This window comes from Ciconia boyciana, chromosome 8 (genome assembly GCF_034638445.1).
Source record: "Ciconia boyciana chromosome 8, ASM3463844v1, whole genome shotgun sequence".
NCBI lineage: Eukaryota > Metazoa > Chordata > Aves > Ciconiiformes > Ciconiidae > Ciconia > Ciconia boyciana.
In genome coordinates, this window is record NC_132941.1 from 28,588,032 (window position 1) to 28,603,045 (window position 15,014).

Consider the following 15,014-nt stretch of genomic DNA (forward strand, 5'->3'; position numbering starts at 1 on the left):
GTAGTCCAGTATGGGAATTAAGGCCCTTAGCTTTAGAGCTTCCTTAAGCCAGTGCTGCAAGTGTTCTTTCTAGAAAACATGTTTATTAAATGCAGGCCTTCATAATGCCCTGGAAATATTTCTGATCATCCTCCCACATTCTTGAAAAGTATGAAAAAATAATCTCAAATTCAAAGTAATTCTAAATGTTGCATTTGTACTGCTAGCTTACTGCCTATTACTACCATATTTTATTAATTTTTTTTTTACCCCCCCCCCCTTAGTGCTTGGTTGTCAGGATATGAAAGCCCTGTGGTATCTCGCATTAACACAAGGATACAGGACCTAACAGGACTTGATGTCTCCACAGCAGAGGAACTGCAGGTAAACTGTTAGGACAAGTATGATGGTAAATGTCAATGGGCATTTCATTTTGGATGGCTTTGTGTGCAGCACTGTGCTCACTCAGGTAGTGTTGGTGAGGTGGCCACAAAAGCTCATTCAACCCGGGGCAGCTAATTTGATGGCTGATTTGATTCCAGGCCATGGGAAGAATGACTGGTTTTTTTACAGGGAGGAAGAAACAAAGTTGTGTTTGCAGAGTAGCGCTTTAGTGTGAAATGCCTTTCTCTTGCTGGAGAGAAACTCGTGATGTTTGTTGAAGTGAATGTGCAATTCCTTTTTATTTATACTAATAAAACTGAGTTTCATTGCTGCAGGGTCAAATTTTGCTGCTGTGGTGATAGTGAAAAGTTTAGCTTGATTGATACTTAAGGAAAGGGGAGAGAATGGTTGTTTAGATTTGCCATCCCATTCTTGGTCCTAGAAGGCCAACAGCATGTCTGGTATCTCTGTAATGTGGGAAAGACTGACTGTACATGTAACTTGAGTAAATTTTATTTTGGAAGTATTTACTTTTCTTCATTTGCTCGAGGCTTTTAAATGAACAGCTGCTTCACTGATTCTGAGAAAGTATTAATACCTAGAAAGCGGTTCCTGAAAGCTGTTGTGCCACTGTGCTGCTCCATCAAGACTTGTGATTAAAAAATGCCCAAGCACCTGGTTGAAAATTGAGGTTATGAATACATAGAAGAGATGAAAAAAAAATCTGATTGGAAAAAGGACAGTGGATGCTCTTTATTGACATAGAGATCAAAAAGTGATTTTAAACTTGAATGATGTAAAAGCACCATGACCTATTTTGAGGAGCCTGTAAAGTCTCTATAGAAGAAAAATATTTTTCTACCCCGGGGAAGTACCAGATTCCTTACCTGGAGTACACGGCATCTTGCAGTGCCAGTCTTGGATGTGCTGCTGCTCTTGTAGCCAGACATCTTGGGGCTCCGTGGAGCCTGGGGCTGTCGAGGTCTTCAGGAGTTTCAAAAATTTCATGGTCAGGTTCTATCACCTGAGAGTCATTAGATCGGACAGCAGCAGGCACTCAGAAATGGGAGAATATCTTTACCATTCAGCTGGGGGTGGACAGAAGAACTTTCAAGGAAGGCTGACCCCAGGGAAGGGAGGGTTCGGCTACAGCTTTGCTGGGAGCTGATGTCCAGTTGAGAACTGCAAAGGCAGACTGACGGGCTGAGACACTAAAGCTCAGAGTCAGGTTCTGGCTCCACACTCATGTGGAGTCTGGGTGAAGTCAGAGCAAACCCAGTGGGACTTTGCTGCATGCAGTACAGTTTAGCTGACGGAGACTTGTAATTTCCTGTGGCTTGATTTTTAAACTTAATCTATCAAAAGGCTGTAGGTGACAGTCAAATTATTGCCCTTTCTTGTCTGGATAAAATACTGCTTTACTAGATTTTGTGCTTCTCCTTTCACTGTAGGTAGCCAACTACGGAGTAGGAGGCCAGTATGAGCCTCATTTTGATTTTGGAAGGGTAAGTCCTGTTTTCTGTCTCCACCTCTTTCTTCTTCACAAGCACTGTGTTTCTCTTTTTCAGGTGGCAAATTATGGAGTGGGAGGACAGTATGAACCCCACTTTGACTTTGCACGGGCAAGTAAAGACATGGAGGAGAGATAGTCACCTGGTGAAGCCTGGGCCTCTTGGCTGTGGCACAATTTTTATTCTTTAATGTGTATTAAATTTTGTAGCTCTTCAACTTTTCTAATCTACATTAGTGGAGAAAGCCCTCTAAACCACCAGCTGAACTGATAAACATTTTAGGCATTACAGAGCAACAAGGCTCTTCTTCAAAAATATAATTAAAAAAGAATTATTCTAAGGAGATGACTGATAGCTCTTAACAGAGCAAAGGGCGTTAGCTTTATTCTAAAGCTGGAGAAACATTTAGAAATATCCTAGCTGGCCAGGGTACTGGCCTTGTAAAGCCATTTTGTTTAAAATCACTGAAGGTTATACAGCTAAACTGTATTAAAATTCTGTGTATGTCCTATGCTCCTGACGTGTGGCAGATGATGGTAGCATCAGCTAACATGCATCCATGCTTCAGCCATAGCCGTGTCCGCAGTGCAGAGCGTTGCTGAACAAGGCAAACGTGGCTGCATGGGTGAGAGCTTAATGCCCTCTTTTATGAGAGAGGTTTTGTAGGCAGCATAGGAGAACTTGCATTGCAGCTTACGATGGCCTGTGGTGCAGAGAGAGAACTTCTTTCCCCAGAGCTGAGATGCAGGTGTCTTGCATGCTGTTGAAGAAATTTTGAAAATACAAGTGCTCTGTTACTGTAGTTTACATGCTGATTGCTAGCACAATCCTGAAACTGGAAAAAGCCTACTGAGGTTGTCTCATCTCACTGTCCTTATTTTTTTTATTTGATTTAAATTCCCAAGCTATTTCTATTCCAGTTTAAATTGCAGACTGCTGGAAATAATGCCACTGAATTCAGTTGGTTATTTATTGGGCATACTTATGTGTGATTTAACACCTTCAGATTAACCTTATGCTGTGAATCCAAGCCACCAACTATTAATCAGAATCTCTGCTCTGTAAGGACATGCTCAAAAGCATTGCAAATGATTAACAGTTTTTGTTTGGAAATGCATGGGTTAATTTCTGGAGTAATGATTGCTGAAATTTTAGCACACACAAATAGTGGTCACGGGGTGGGCTGTGAGGTATGACAAAAGGTACTCTCATAACCCATCAAAATGGGTTTTTCTTCTTGTAAGTCAAGTGATAAAAACTGCTTAGTTACCCAAATGGATCTCTTGGCTAGTTTGTTAGCCCATTACAGGCTCCCATACTCTGCTTCCTCCCTCCTTCCCAGCTGTAATGATGAAAGAGCAACTTGGCTTGCAATGAGTCCTCCCCTTTGAACACAGCACTGGGCTGGTGGTGTCGCAGCCACGCCATGCACATTGGCATGCGTTTAGGCAGGGACATATTTCACTCCTGTTGAAAGCTTCAGGAACGGCTGCCACAGATGCCCCGTGGCTGGGATTGCACACTGCTTAATGAATCACTCAGATTTTTAATGGCACTCTAAAACCGGTGTGTGCCAGGGAGGAGCGCCGAATGCGGAAGGCCAGCTAGCTCGAGCAGCAGCCTGCCCAGCGCAGCAGCTGGACCTGCAGCTCCAGCGCAAGGTCGGAAAGGCCGGAGCGGGAAAGGGGGCGAGGGCCACAAAGGCAGAAGCACCACCAAGGGAGCAGGGCCGGCAGCTGCCCTCAGGGCACACTCGGAGCCAGCCCTGCGGCAGAGCTCTGCTGTAGCGTGATTCTCAGTGAACCTGGATGAGCTGCCCTCCCTGTTTGCTCATCTTGGCCAAGGACAAAAGGGGATAAGTGAGTGTAATCAAATAACTAAGTTTGTGGCTGTGAAGAGGATTTATATACTCATTTTCAGACAGTACAGTTGTTCTTCCCAAATTGCTAATGGGTTTTATGTCCTCCCTGTCCTACAGAATTTTAAAATGCCTGGTTTATTTAAGTTAACAGATACACTCATATTGCATTCTCCCCTCCTTCCAAATAGAGGGATTGAATTAATTTTTCTGCATGAGTTTGTCTGCTGCTGGCTCTGCAGCTGTATGTCCTCAGCTCCTCTCAATAATCAAAATGAAATGCTTATTAAATCTGCTTGCTTTTATTCACAGAAAGATGAGCCAGATGCTTTTAAGGAATTGGGAACAGGCAACAGAATTGCTACTTGGTTGTTTTATGTAAGTGATATATTTCTGCCATGTGCTAGTGCCAAAAATACCTATCACTGCATATTCTATACCGTTGAATGATTTCATTATGTTTTTTTACTGAAGTGATTTGCAAATGAAGGCAGCCGCTAACTTAGCAGTAATACATACAGGGTATCTTCTTACCTGTAAGTAATTGTTCTTCCATGTGTTCTTAAGGAGGTTTTTCCCTCAAAGTTAAGCATCAGCTTAAATTATTTGACTGTCTATTCATTTTTGTATCTGCATTGGTTATTTATAGCATGCTCATGGCCAAAACATTTGAGCATGTAATGTTGAGGGACAAGGCAGCCGGCTGTTGCATTTTGAACAAAGTAGGTGGGTTTCAGCCTTTTTTAAGGTTGTTAATCACGCAGCCTTTGCTCACTAATTGGGAGGTAGAAGTTAAGTTGTTCAATAACCTAATTCTATTTTACTAAAACGTGACATTGAGAATGTATTAGCTTGCAACTTACCTGTGCCTTTCCCCACCGTTTCAGATGAGCGATGTGTCAGCAGGGGGAGCTACTGTCTTTCCTGAAGTAGGAGCTAGTGTTTGGCCTAAAAAGGTAAGCCGGGTTTTTTTATCCAGTGTAACCCCTGCTCTCTCCACCCACTCAAAAATACATGTATAAACGTGTAAAAAGAAACTTTAAAATGAGTTTATATAAAGAAGATTAGAGCACTGTTCTTGGGAGCATAGAGGTACTTAGAATTAAGTGAAGTGACTGGAGTATTCCAAGGGCCTGGTGATTCCAAGGGCCTCTGTTCTGCATGTTTAACGCATAGTTGTATTTTGGACTTAACTGCTTCTAATGCATAGACTTCGCAAAACATTACAATACTTCAAAACACGTTTTGAAAATACTCCAATCTGTAAGTAGGTTTAGTCTTGAGGTGTCTGTAGGGAATTCTCCCTGAAATTATGTGTTCCTGTTACGTTGTTTTCCCCTCGGAAGGGTCATGAATAAGGTCTTTCTTTGCTGGCCTGCTGCTCATTTTCAGTAAATTATCTTGCTTTCTAAAACTGGTCAGAGTTGAATGAAACTGGCATAGGGTTTAAAAAAAAAAATTAACAGCCATGTGTATATAGACACAGAATGAGTCAAAGGAGACTCATTCCTTAGGAAAGCAAATGTTAGAATATGGAAAAGCGCCTTCAATTTAAAAGGAACGTCTGAAATAAATACAAACACACATACCTTTGCCTTATCGTTAAGTAAGGTGGTGTGAAAGTGTGTATCTATTGCACAGAGCAAAATGCTGAGGGTTTCCATTGCAATTTCCAGGGAACAGCTGTATTCTGGTACAATCTCTTTCCAAGCGGAGAAGGAGATTACAGCACACGGCATGCAGCTTGCCCAGTACTAGTTGGAAACAAGTGGGGTAAGTACCCCTCACATTGTTCTCGCCACTTGTGACCTGGAGGTCTGGGGCTTTGTTGGTGGGTTGTCTTGGCTTGCTTTTTCCTCTGGTGGAATAAAAAGCAGCCAGAAGTTAGGTCCTTTATAAAGAAATCTACTTTATAGCTATATCTGCTTCATACCTCTATTATATTATATTATATATAGTAGCATATTTTATTATGTAAAATACATGTAATAGTATATCTACTTTAAGAGTCTTCTCTAGTTTTGCAGCTACTGGAAGGTTTTTCCCCTCTTGGATTTATTAGATCAACTTCACATTTGTATGTGTATATTAAAATACTTCAGAAAATTAAGATACTCCTGTACTTAACTGAAAGCTGGCCAATAGCATATATTTAGCTTTAATAGAAGCATGAGCTAACCAGGTGCAGTGATCAATACCTTTATGTCTTTGCAGTATCCAATAAATGGCTCCACGAGCGGGGACAGGAATTCCGAAGGCCATGCACTTTATCAGAGTTGGAATGATGCAGGCTCGTCCTTCGTCTCCTCTGTATTCAGTTTGTGTAAAATGCACACATCTCCTACAGTTTACAATTGACTAACACTCCACTACAGGTTCAGTCTTCAACTACACCGGTGTTTTATCTGTGGACAAAACAAACATGCTTTTAGTTCCCTTAAAAGATCCCCTTAAGGTTTTATGAAGAGAATATATTAAGGTCTATGAGTGTTACAGAAAAAAAAAAAGGACAAAATACAGATCAGGGCCACAACTAACAGTGGTGTTGTGTGTGTGGTGTTCCCTTCACCATTGCCCCCTCTGATCAGCATGGAAAGCCAGTGATGGCTCACTTAGAGTCCTCCTTGCAACTGTCAGTCTGCTAAGGGCGGGATGATTTAATGGGAGGGCTCCCTTCTAAGGAAGGCTGAATTAAACCAGTTCATATTCCTCAGTTTCCAGACATTTGACTCCTTGCTTTTGTAGAGGTGCCTGACCACTGCTGTTGAGAACTGCCGGGCATGGTTTGTGTTTCTCTGCGGAACAGGTTATTGTCATGTTTTAGCCTGTTTTTCCACTTCTGCAAAAGCCTCAATTTTTAAACTGTCTTCCTTCTTGCCCTCTGGGGGGGATTTGGCTCTTAACCTTGAAAATGTGAGCCAGCAGTTACATAAGCATAGATGTGATGCTTCAGCAGTGTGTGTCAAACACATGCCTGCATCAGAGCAGCCTGACAACAATTACAGCCCATCTTCCCTCCATTTTTTTCTTTAATGTTTGTCCACATAAACAAATGCTGCTTTTATTCTGTCTTAGTAGTCAACTCTTACATCTGTTCCTTGGGCAGTGGGGATAGGAATGTTACCATCTCCATCAATCAACATAATTGTGCCTTAGGACACTGGAATTTCAAATTGGTTATGAGACTTCAGGTGATGAGGTAAGATGTAGTCCTCACAGAATGCTCTCCACCCTCGTCCTCCCAGTTCTCAAGGTTTTGTGAGAAATAGATGGCCTATTTATAATCCTAAATCTTTTTTAGATGTTTTTTATTTTGCAAATGTGTTTTTCTGCTGCGGATGCCGAATGCAGGCCACAGCAGTGACATGCCTTTAGTCACGGGGCAACTGTTTGCACAGGATGCCAGACAAGGTACCTGCTCTGGATGGTTTGGTGTTGCTCACCTTGCGGAGGCTGCCTCCACTGCAGCGACGTACCTCACGTCGCCTCCCCTCTCTTTAGCTGTCGCTGGCACTTGTGAGCGAGGAAGCGCTGGGAAGGGGCCTCCTCCAGAGGCTCTGGTGCTGCTCACTTCACTGCTGCTCTTCCCACGAGCCAGGGCTGGAGCCATTCTGATTCATGCCACCCATGCAGAAAAAGTGTCCCCAAAGTCAGTGGTGCCCTCACTGGAAGAACTCACTCACAGTGACTTTTGGGGACCTTAGTTTGTGACGAGTCACCCTTATGCTGAGATGAAGTTGAAACCTCCAAGGGAGATGAGACTGTGGTTGCTGTAGCTGTTGAACTTTTGTTCTGCTCGTCAGATTCCCACGGGAGGAATAACTGCTGTCCCCACTGCCCCCCAGCACAGGAAGAGCTAAGCAGGGAGGTTCGCTTTCCTAAGCTGTTTCTCTTCAACAGCAGGATTTTTAGCAAAATGTCTCAATATTCCACTAGCATGAGGACAAGAAGCAAAGTGAGCTGCACCAGACTCTACCTAAACAGCCTGATTTTCTGGATGATGATGGTTTTACTGATTTAGGGGTCAAGCCTGAAGTCTTTACCAAGGAAAAAATTCCAATTTCAGTTAATTGGATTTTCTGCATCAATAAAATGTCGAAAATTGAGCCAAAATGTAGATGAAACCAACTGTTAATGTGTTAGAAATACCTCTGGAATACTGAGAATGCAGTTTAAGGTACTGTAGTTTGAGAAACTGCATACTTTCAGAAGACACTTTAAAATCTTTGCTGGAAAATGCATTGTTAAATTTCTACTGAGCCTGGTAGCAATGGGACCTACGTAACTGTTTATCCTTAGCCCTGCACCTTCTTCCATTTTGCCTGTGCTTTTGGCAGATGTGAAATGAAGTCCATCCAGCACTTAAGAAAACAAATAAAAAGAAAAATCAGAAATAGCTCCACATCATGTCTGTACTACTAATTTATTCAAAATAGCTGGTACACTAGAGCAGTATCTGATACAGATTCACCAGAGAAATAGGTCATCAGAGCATATTTTTCATCACTAAATTGTAATCACTAAAAAAAACAACCAACCCATAACATTTCTACTTACTTGAGTTTTCTCCCTTTTGCACTGTGTCAGTACATACATCTCCATTCCCATCCATGGTTTTCTCTTTGCCCTCTTTTTTACTTTCTTAAGCTCCAATAAAAGGCAACCATGACTGCAGGTAAGTCTTGCCACTTTCCTGCAAGTAAAAGATTACAACAAACAATGTTGTGTTAGAAGTCTTACTTTGGGGCACTAATTTTCTCTCAGTAGCTCCAAGGCACCTAAAATGTTTTTAGAAAAGCCAATCCTGCATAGTTAACAAGCACAGAACGAAACCAAGGTATTGCCACCATGAACATGTTTGGAAAACAGCATCTGGTTTTGCTATTACAGCTGTTTTTTTCTGAAGTGAGCAGAGGAGTTACTTGACACATTAAAATAACTTAAAAGCTAAAAGTTGTAGAATTTATGTAAGGTAAAAGAGAAATACTGAATAAAAAGTGTCAGTGAATGAAGAAAGGAAGGGTTGAAGCAATGAGAAATCAGTTTTGTCATATTAAGCACTAGATTTTTTTTTTTTTTTTTTCTCCTTCCCCCCATCTCTTCAACCAACACCAAAAGATGAAGAGCAAGCTTGAGAGCAGTTGTGGAATGTCTGGGGAAGTTTGCTAAACAGTTACCTCCCTCCCCTCAACTACCATCAAGTACTTCCAGTGTTAAACAGCATTTGAAGAATGGTCTCTAAGTGGCATTGCTTGGGGAGTAAAAATGTTTCAGTGCATGACTTTTTAAAGCAGTGAACTACTCAATGACTTGCAAGTCTTTGGGGAAGAAAAAGTTTGTCTTTTGACAGTGGAAAATTTCCCTTGGTTTAAAAAAAAAAAAAGCCCTCAAAACTAAAACTCAAGTCTGCGGAGGTACATCAGACCAAAATGTTCCACATTATTAGAAGAGAAAGGGTAAGCTTATTTTTTGTGAACTGCGGACAGTCCCTATTTCTTCTTTCTCCAGTGCAGTAGTGTTCGTGCACCTAACGTGAAGTGTGTAAGGGATTACACAGGTGCTGCTGCTGCTTTCTGCCTTACCCCTTCATTTCTCAAAGGGCTTCTGGATCAAGAGCGTGGCTCCTGCGTGAATCTAGTTTTGTATTAAAGATGATTGAAAACTGTTTGGCTCACAGTGACTGACAATTGAGAAACTGCCTTACTGTTAAATTTTTTTGTAATAAAATTTTTAATGTAAAAAAAATGGGCTTAAAATAAAAGCCACTGCCATTAGCAGTGAAAAATCCTCCACATCAAACTCCTCGTATATGGCTGTTGTAAATCTGATCACAGATTTTTACCACCATATGTGTTCCTGGGAAACTGAGCTCATTAGTTTAACTTCATAATCTAGGCAGGCAGGTGCAGAAGATGCTCATATCACAAGTTACTATTAAACACGTTCTCAGACCCAAACTTTGTGCCGCAGTTGGAAACACACAGCACTAACGGACTGCAAAAGGGTAGGGCAGGTAATGCTGGGCTGAAAGCACGTTGTGCACAAAAAGGAGCTGCACTGCTCTTAGGGAGGAGTGTGGCTCAGCCCTTTGTCTCCCTGATGCAGCGATCTATGGCAGTAGCTGGTGTGGGATTTAATAGTGACGTGGGAACTGCACACGCTCCTGGTGTGAAACTCAAAGCGGGCCAGCTGCTAAGAGACCCTTTTCCAGGGATGACAAATACTTCCATTTCCTGAAGCCAAGTGGTCAAACAGTTATTCTGAATAGTTCTAGGGAGGGAAAGAAAGCTGAGACTAGCCCGCAACACAGACACCCGCAGCGTGATAGGGGGACAGAGCACTTCCTTACATGTAGGAAGGTCGGGCTGATGTCTTCTGTAATCAAGACACCTGCAGTTTATACACTACAGCCGTTCCTCTGCTTCACTCTCTCAAAACAGTGGAGCTCATACTTAAATTTGTGGTCATCGGGAACCTGCAAAAAAAGCATGGCAAGGGCTGGTTAGAAGCCTTGATCCTTTTGCCTGTGGAATGGAGCCTTGCGCTGCTGATAGAGCACTGGGCTTGCAGTTAGGGAACCTCCCTCCCTTCTCCATGCAGCCCGCAGACACGGGATAGGAAGTAAGTCTAAAGCATACCAGCATTTTTTTTATTTTGGAAACGTGAAGTAATTCCATCCCCAGCTACTCTGTGCATGCTGCTAAACTGCTGCCGTGCCCCCCTCAGCAAGGTGGGCCAACACCAGGAGAATGTGAGCAGCCGGATGGCTCTGTCCTTTCAGAGGACAGGGCTTACTCCAACCCTCTGAGCTTTTTGGGTGTTTGTGGGGCAAACAGGGCTTGTAGGTGTGAGGCTCATGCTGTCAGCCTGGCCACCGAGCTGCTGTTACCAAGCCAGCAGTGCAGGGGCTTTAGCACAGGAACCTCCTGGGGCAAGATGCAGCTCAGAGCCTTCCTTTCTGAGACAAGAGAGGGGCTGCCCTACTTTCTGCATGTAGCCTGAGGCACCTGCCCAGGATTTTGGGGGTGCCTAGGTGGGCTTGGCCCCCTCCCACAGAGGAAGGGAAGGATTGTGGTTCAGCCCTGTGCTACCCCGACCAGTGCTTATGCACTGTGGCTTCCCACCATCCTACCTGGGTATCTGGGGCTCTTCTAGCACAGCTGCACCTAGAGCATGACCATCGGGGATCATGACCATGGGAGGAACCCCACCTGGGTAAGAACTGCAGCAGCTGCAGCTAAACAAGGCAGGGTAGGGTCAGGAACCGGGAAAAAGGCCAGTGAGTCACCGCAGGGCAGGACGAGATGAAGAGAAAGGAAAGGGTCTGACAGTGTCTGCACCGACGGATGGGGAAGGCAGCACAAGGCTGAAGTGATCTGTCCAGGGACTCCTGGAGAGACTGGACCAGACCACAAACTTGAGCGCAGCCCCCCGAGAGAGAGGGTTTTTAACCACCTACCCATCCTCCTCCAGCTGCTGGACTCCGACCTGCCTCTGTGAGGGACTCGAGCATTTCATCATTGAGCTACATTCCTCGTTCCGATAATCAGTGACTCATCTGGCTCCCAAACTAGGCTTTGAACCAACCACAGATTACTCACTAACCCTAACCACAAGCTGCCTATTCCCCCTGCCTAGGCCGTGCTTAAACATCAACCAGCAACTCGTTGAGCCAGCCAAAACTGATACAAAAAGAGCTCAGTCGCTCAATCCTCTGTCCTCCCCCACGTCCCCAGCAGAATACAAAGGGAAGGATCCTGGCAAAGTGCACGACTACACATCTCTGGCTATGACAGTGTGCTCTGAAAAAGAAATGCACAAAAGGAGCTGGACCAGCCCCTGTCCTTCCCTCCCAGGAGCCGAGCCCAGGATGCAAGAGTCAGTGTTTGCTTTGGCGTGGCTGATGATTGATAACGCAATGCCAAGAGGGTTTCCAGCTTCATCCGGGATGGGGTTCACCACCATTAGCGTGGGGGGGCACAGGCACACACCCAGCTGCACTGCTGCGGGACGGGTGTCTCCCCCAGCTCTACCTCCCGTTTGACAGGAGCACGATGCCAACAGTCTGATAGTGTCATTAGGAGCGAGTGACTCATCACAGCCCGAGGGCTGCTCTATATTTAAGCATTACAGAGTTAGAAATGAATGCATGGAGTCAGGAACCACTTATCCTGAGGTCAAGACGAGGTTCAGAAACCAGTTGTCAGAGTTCACCATCGTGGCAAACAACATCTGTATCTCTCAAATCTTTAGGGAGAGAAAAATTGGCATAGGGAGGGGGTATTTGCAATCACAGTGGGTCAAAGCAAGGTCGGACAACCTGCAGGTACCTGCTGTGCACATCCACTTCAGGAATTCCTCACTTCTGCAGGTGTTGAGCCTGAGCAGCAATTCCTGGAGATAACTGTGTGTGTGGAGGTGTTGCATAGCATTTGTTAGTTTTACTCAATCCTACATTTTTCCTGGTCTTCAGATCTTGAAGTTTGGGTGCAACCAAGCTATTTGCAGCTGGACTGAAAATGCCTCGGGAGACTGGTGTGGGGAGGGGTGGAAGGAAGGAGGAGGAAGGAAGGAGAGTGGCTCATCCCTGGGGCAGGGCAAAGGGGCTGCCACGTTTTGGGAAAGCAGTCAGACTGCTTTTTTATTCACAAACTTTTGCTTCGGGACAACAAGTGACGAACTAGCAGGAAAGTTTCCGACTCCTCTTTTCCCAGGCTCTGCACTTTGCCACCTGCTCCCCCCGCCTCCAACTAATTCCAATTGATTTTGCAAACAGCCCGGGCTCTGCACTCCGGCCAGAGCCACCCTCTCCAGGCTGCATGTCCTGCATGTGCAACAGTCACTGTGTTTTGCATCCTCTGCAGCCCTGCTGGCATTTTTTCCCTCTTCAGCAGCACATGGATCAGCCACCAGGAACTAAGGGATGACAGAAGAAAGCTGTGTTCTGGAATTGCCTCCAGAGCAACCCTAAAAGCCTCTGTATAAAAGCATAGCACCAAGCACAGCCACACAGGGGCTCTACACAATGTTTCCAAGCTATTTCTGAATAGCTATTTTGCTCTTTTTTATAGTAACTTCTGCCAGGCTGTTTCTAAGGGTGGGGAGCACTAGGACTGCAAACCAGCGTGTCACGCAGGGCAGATTCAGCCAACAGAGACACGAACAGCTCCACTCAGTGCAAGACACAGTGTGGGACTGTTGAACCTGGTTTTCCCTTCACTGGGGCTCCTTGACAACAAATTCCAGGGGCAGCGGCCCTTTTGCACCTGTGACTGACAGACCAGTCCCCAGCATGGTCTGAACAGCAGGACAGGCCTGAGCTCTTCCAGTCCTGCCCTGCAAAGTGCTCCTGCAGGGGAGTCCTCGCTTCACAAGCATCCCCACTGCTTTGCACCAGTGATGACACCCTGTTCAAGAAAGGTTCACTAGAGGCAGGGACTTGCTGGTTCCCAGACTGGGGGGAATGGACCATCTAGTAGCAGCAACCTGGCACCTCTAGCTCAACCCAAAACATCACCCTAATTTCTCACCAGTGCTCCCCCTCCTTGTCTGCAGCTTTATCACTGCCAGCCTCCCTTCCCAATGCTCTCTGCCTCTTCTGCTTGGGCTTGTCTCCCAAAAGACAAAGCTGGTTTGAGGTTCCCTTGGGACCTCCTGCACACCTTACATGTCCCCTCATCCAGTAACTCAGCCAAGCTTCCTCCCATGGGCTGGGACAGCGGTGTGCAGCTCCGGCTATGTAACAGCGTTCAGGGAAGCACCACACAGGTATTGGCTGTGGCTGTACAACTGAGTCGCCTCTGGCTGCTGACTTGAGGAACCCTCACACCCCCTTCTGAGGGGCACGGAGCATGAACGCAGTCAGCAGTGGGCACCAGAAAAGATGCAACAAGAAGGCAGCAGCTGGCTCCGGCTCCACACCATTTCACAGGAAAGGGACTAACCAGCTTGTTTGCTCCTCTTCCCCACTTCTTCTCTGACTTACCTGTCTGAGAAACCAAGACTTGGCTGTGCTCCCTCCTCCTTATCCCACATCTGGAGCACATAATGCATGGCCGTACGCAGAAAGACGCAGGCAGACAGGTGCCGCAGGGCTCTGGCGCTTCAGAAGTAACAATGCAGTGGGGCTGAGTCTCCTGCAAAACAACAGAATGTCAGAATTTGCACTTAACGTTTGCCACGTATTTGAAAGACCCTCTGCCTGGCTCCCCCTTACCCTCTGGAGAGTCTCCACTCGACAGCCTGGCCACTGAAACAGAAATGACTACTGAAGTTGGCTGTTGGAGTCCACAGAGCTCAGCCAATCTGCTGATCAGCTGCAGAGCGGCTGTTTCTGAATGGCAGTGCTGTGCTGGGACACATCCGAAAAGCCTTCCAAGAGCAGCCAGAGCCTTCCCGTGCCGTTTCCCTTCCCTATTCTTTATCAGTGGTTTGCGTTGTCTTTTGCTGTTGGTGTTCATTTGGTCATTTTCTTTTAATGAGTAACTTCTTTGAAACCTCCACCAGCTGTGCAGGCTCCGGGGTCCTGGCAGGCCAGTCCCACCCCAGAGCCAGGACCTGCAGCTCCCCCACAAGCCTGTTGCCTGACTTGGGTTTCAGTGCCAGCCCTTCCTCGCTCTGGGCCACCTATGCGACATGTTTAATTCAGCAACGCTGGCATTACACAAAAGCTGTAACAACCAGCCATCGAACATCAGCCTCCAGGAGTCCCAAAGGCAAATACTCATCTACGTCACTGATCCCATAACCGGAGAGGACATGCCAAGGGATTGCCCTGAATGCAGTGTTCCTAAACCCAAACTACTCGAAGCTGCTGGATCAGCCCCTACGAGGCCCAACAACACCCTCTTGCCACGGCAGAGCAGGACACGGCGCAGAGCGGGACACGGCGCACTCTGCCACCCTTTTCTGTCCGGGGCATGCTCCTGCAAGGCAGCCTGTTCTGGGCGTGCAGGCAGGGGAAGCCCTTCACACAAGCGTGTCAGCCCTGCAGTCCCACAGGTTTTGCAAGGAGCAATCCCCCACAGCAGCTAGGCTGGGTGGATGTCTCGTCCCACCCCATTATGTGCCCAGGAGGCCTAGGAAAAAGGCGAGGAGTGCTCCTTGGTCTGCTGCTGATCTATTACTCCCATTGCCTGAGCAGCAGAAATTTTGGACAAAGATACTCTTCATCTCCCCACAGGTTGGGGAGAGAGTGGGGCAGCCCATGCAGTGCCTCGGTGGGGCAGGTGGAGGGTCTCCCGTGTGCCGCACAGCCTGGGCAGACAGACCCCACCCAGCGC

General features: G+C 46.0%; 1 protein-coding gene across 4 annotated transcripts in view; it reads left to right on the forward strand.

The window, feature by feature from the left end:
• The window catches only part of P4HA1 (prolyl 4-hydroxylase subunit alpha 1), a 38,084-nt gene extending 28,561 nt beyond the window's left edge, over positions 1 to 9,523 (forward strand). For 2 of the 4 annotated variants that reach the window (XM_072871647.1, XM_072871648.1), the window contains exons 10-15: positions 264 to 363; positions 1,815 to 1,868; positions 4,045 to 4,110; positions 4,620 to 4,688; positions 5,409 to 5,505; positions 5,947 to 9,523. In XM_072871647.1, coding sequence (XP_072727748.1) covers positions 264 to 363; positions 1,815 to 1,868; positions 4,045 to 4,110; positions 4,620 to 4,688; positions 5,409 to 5,505; positions 5,947 to 6,017 — 457 coding nt within the window. In that variant the 3' untranslated portion in view covers positions 6,018 to 9,523. Of the gene's footprint in view, positions 1 to 263; positions 364 to 1,814; positions 1,869 to 1,931; positions 2,063 to 4,044; positions 4,111 to 4,619; positions 4,689 to 5,408; positions 5,506 to 5,946 lie in introns of those variants that run through there. The other 2 variants (XM_072871650.1, XM_072871649.1) reach the window with 2 other exon arrangements.
• Positions 9,524 to 15,014: the final 5,491 nt, after the last annotated feature.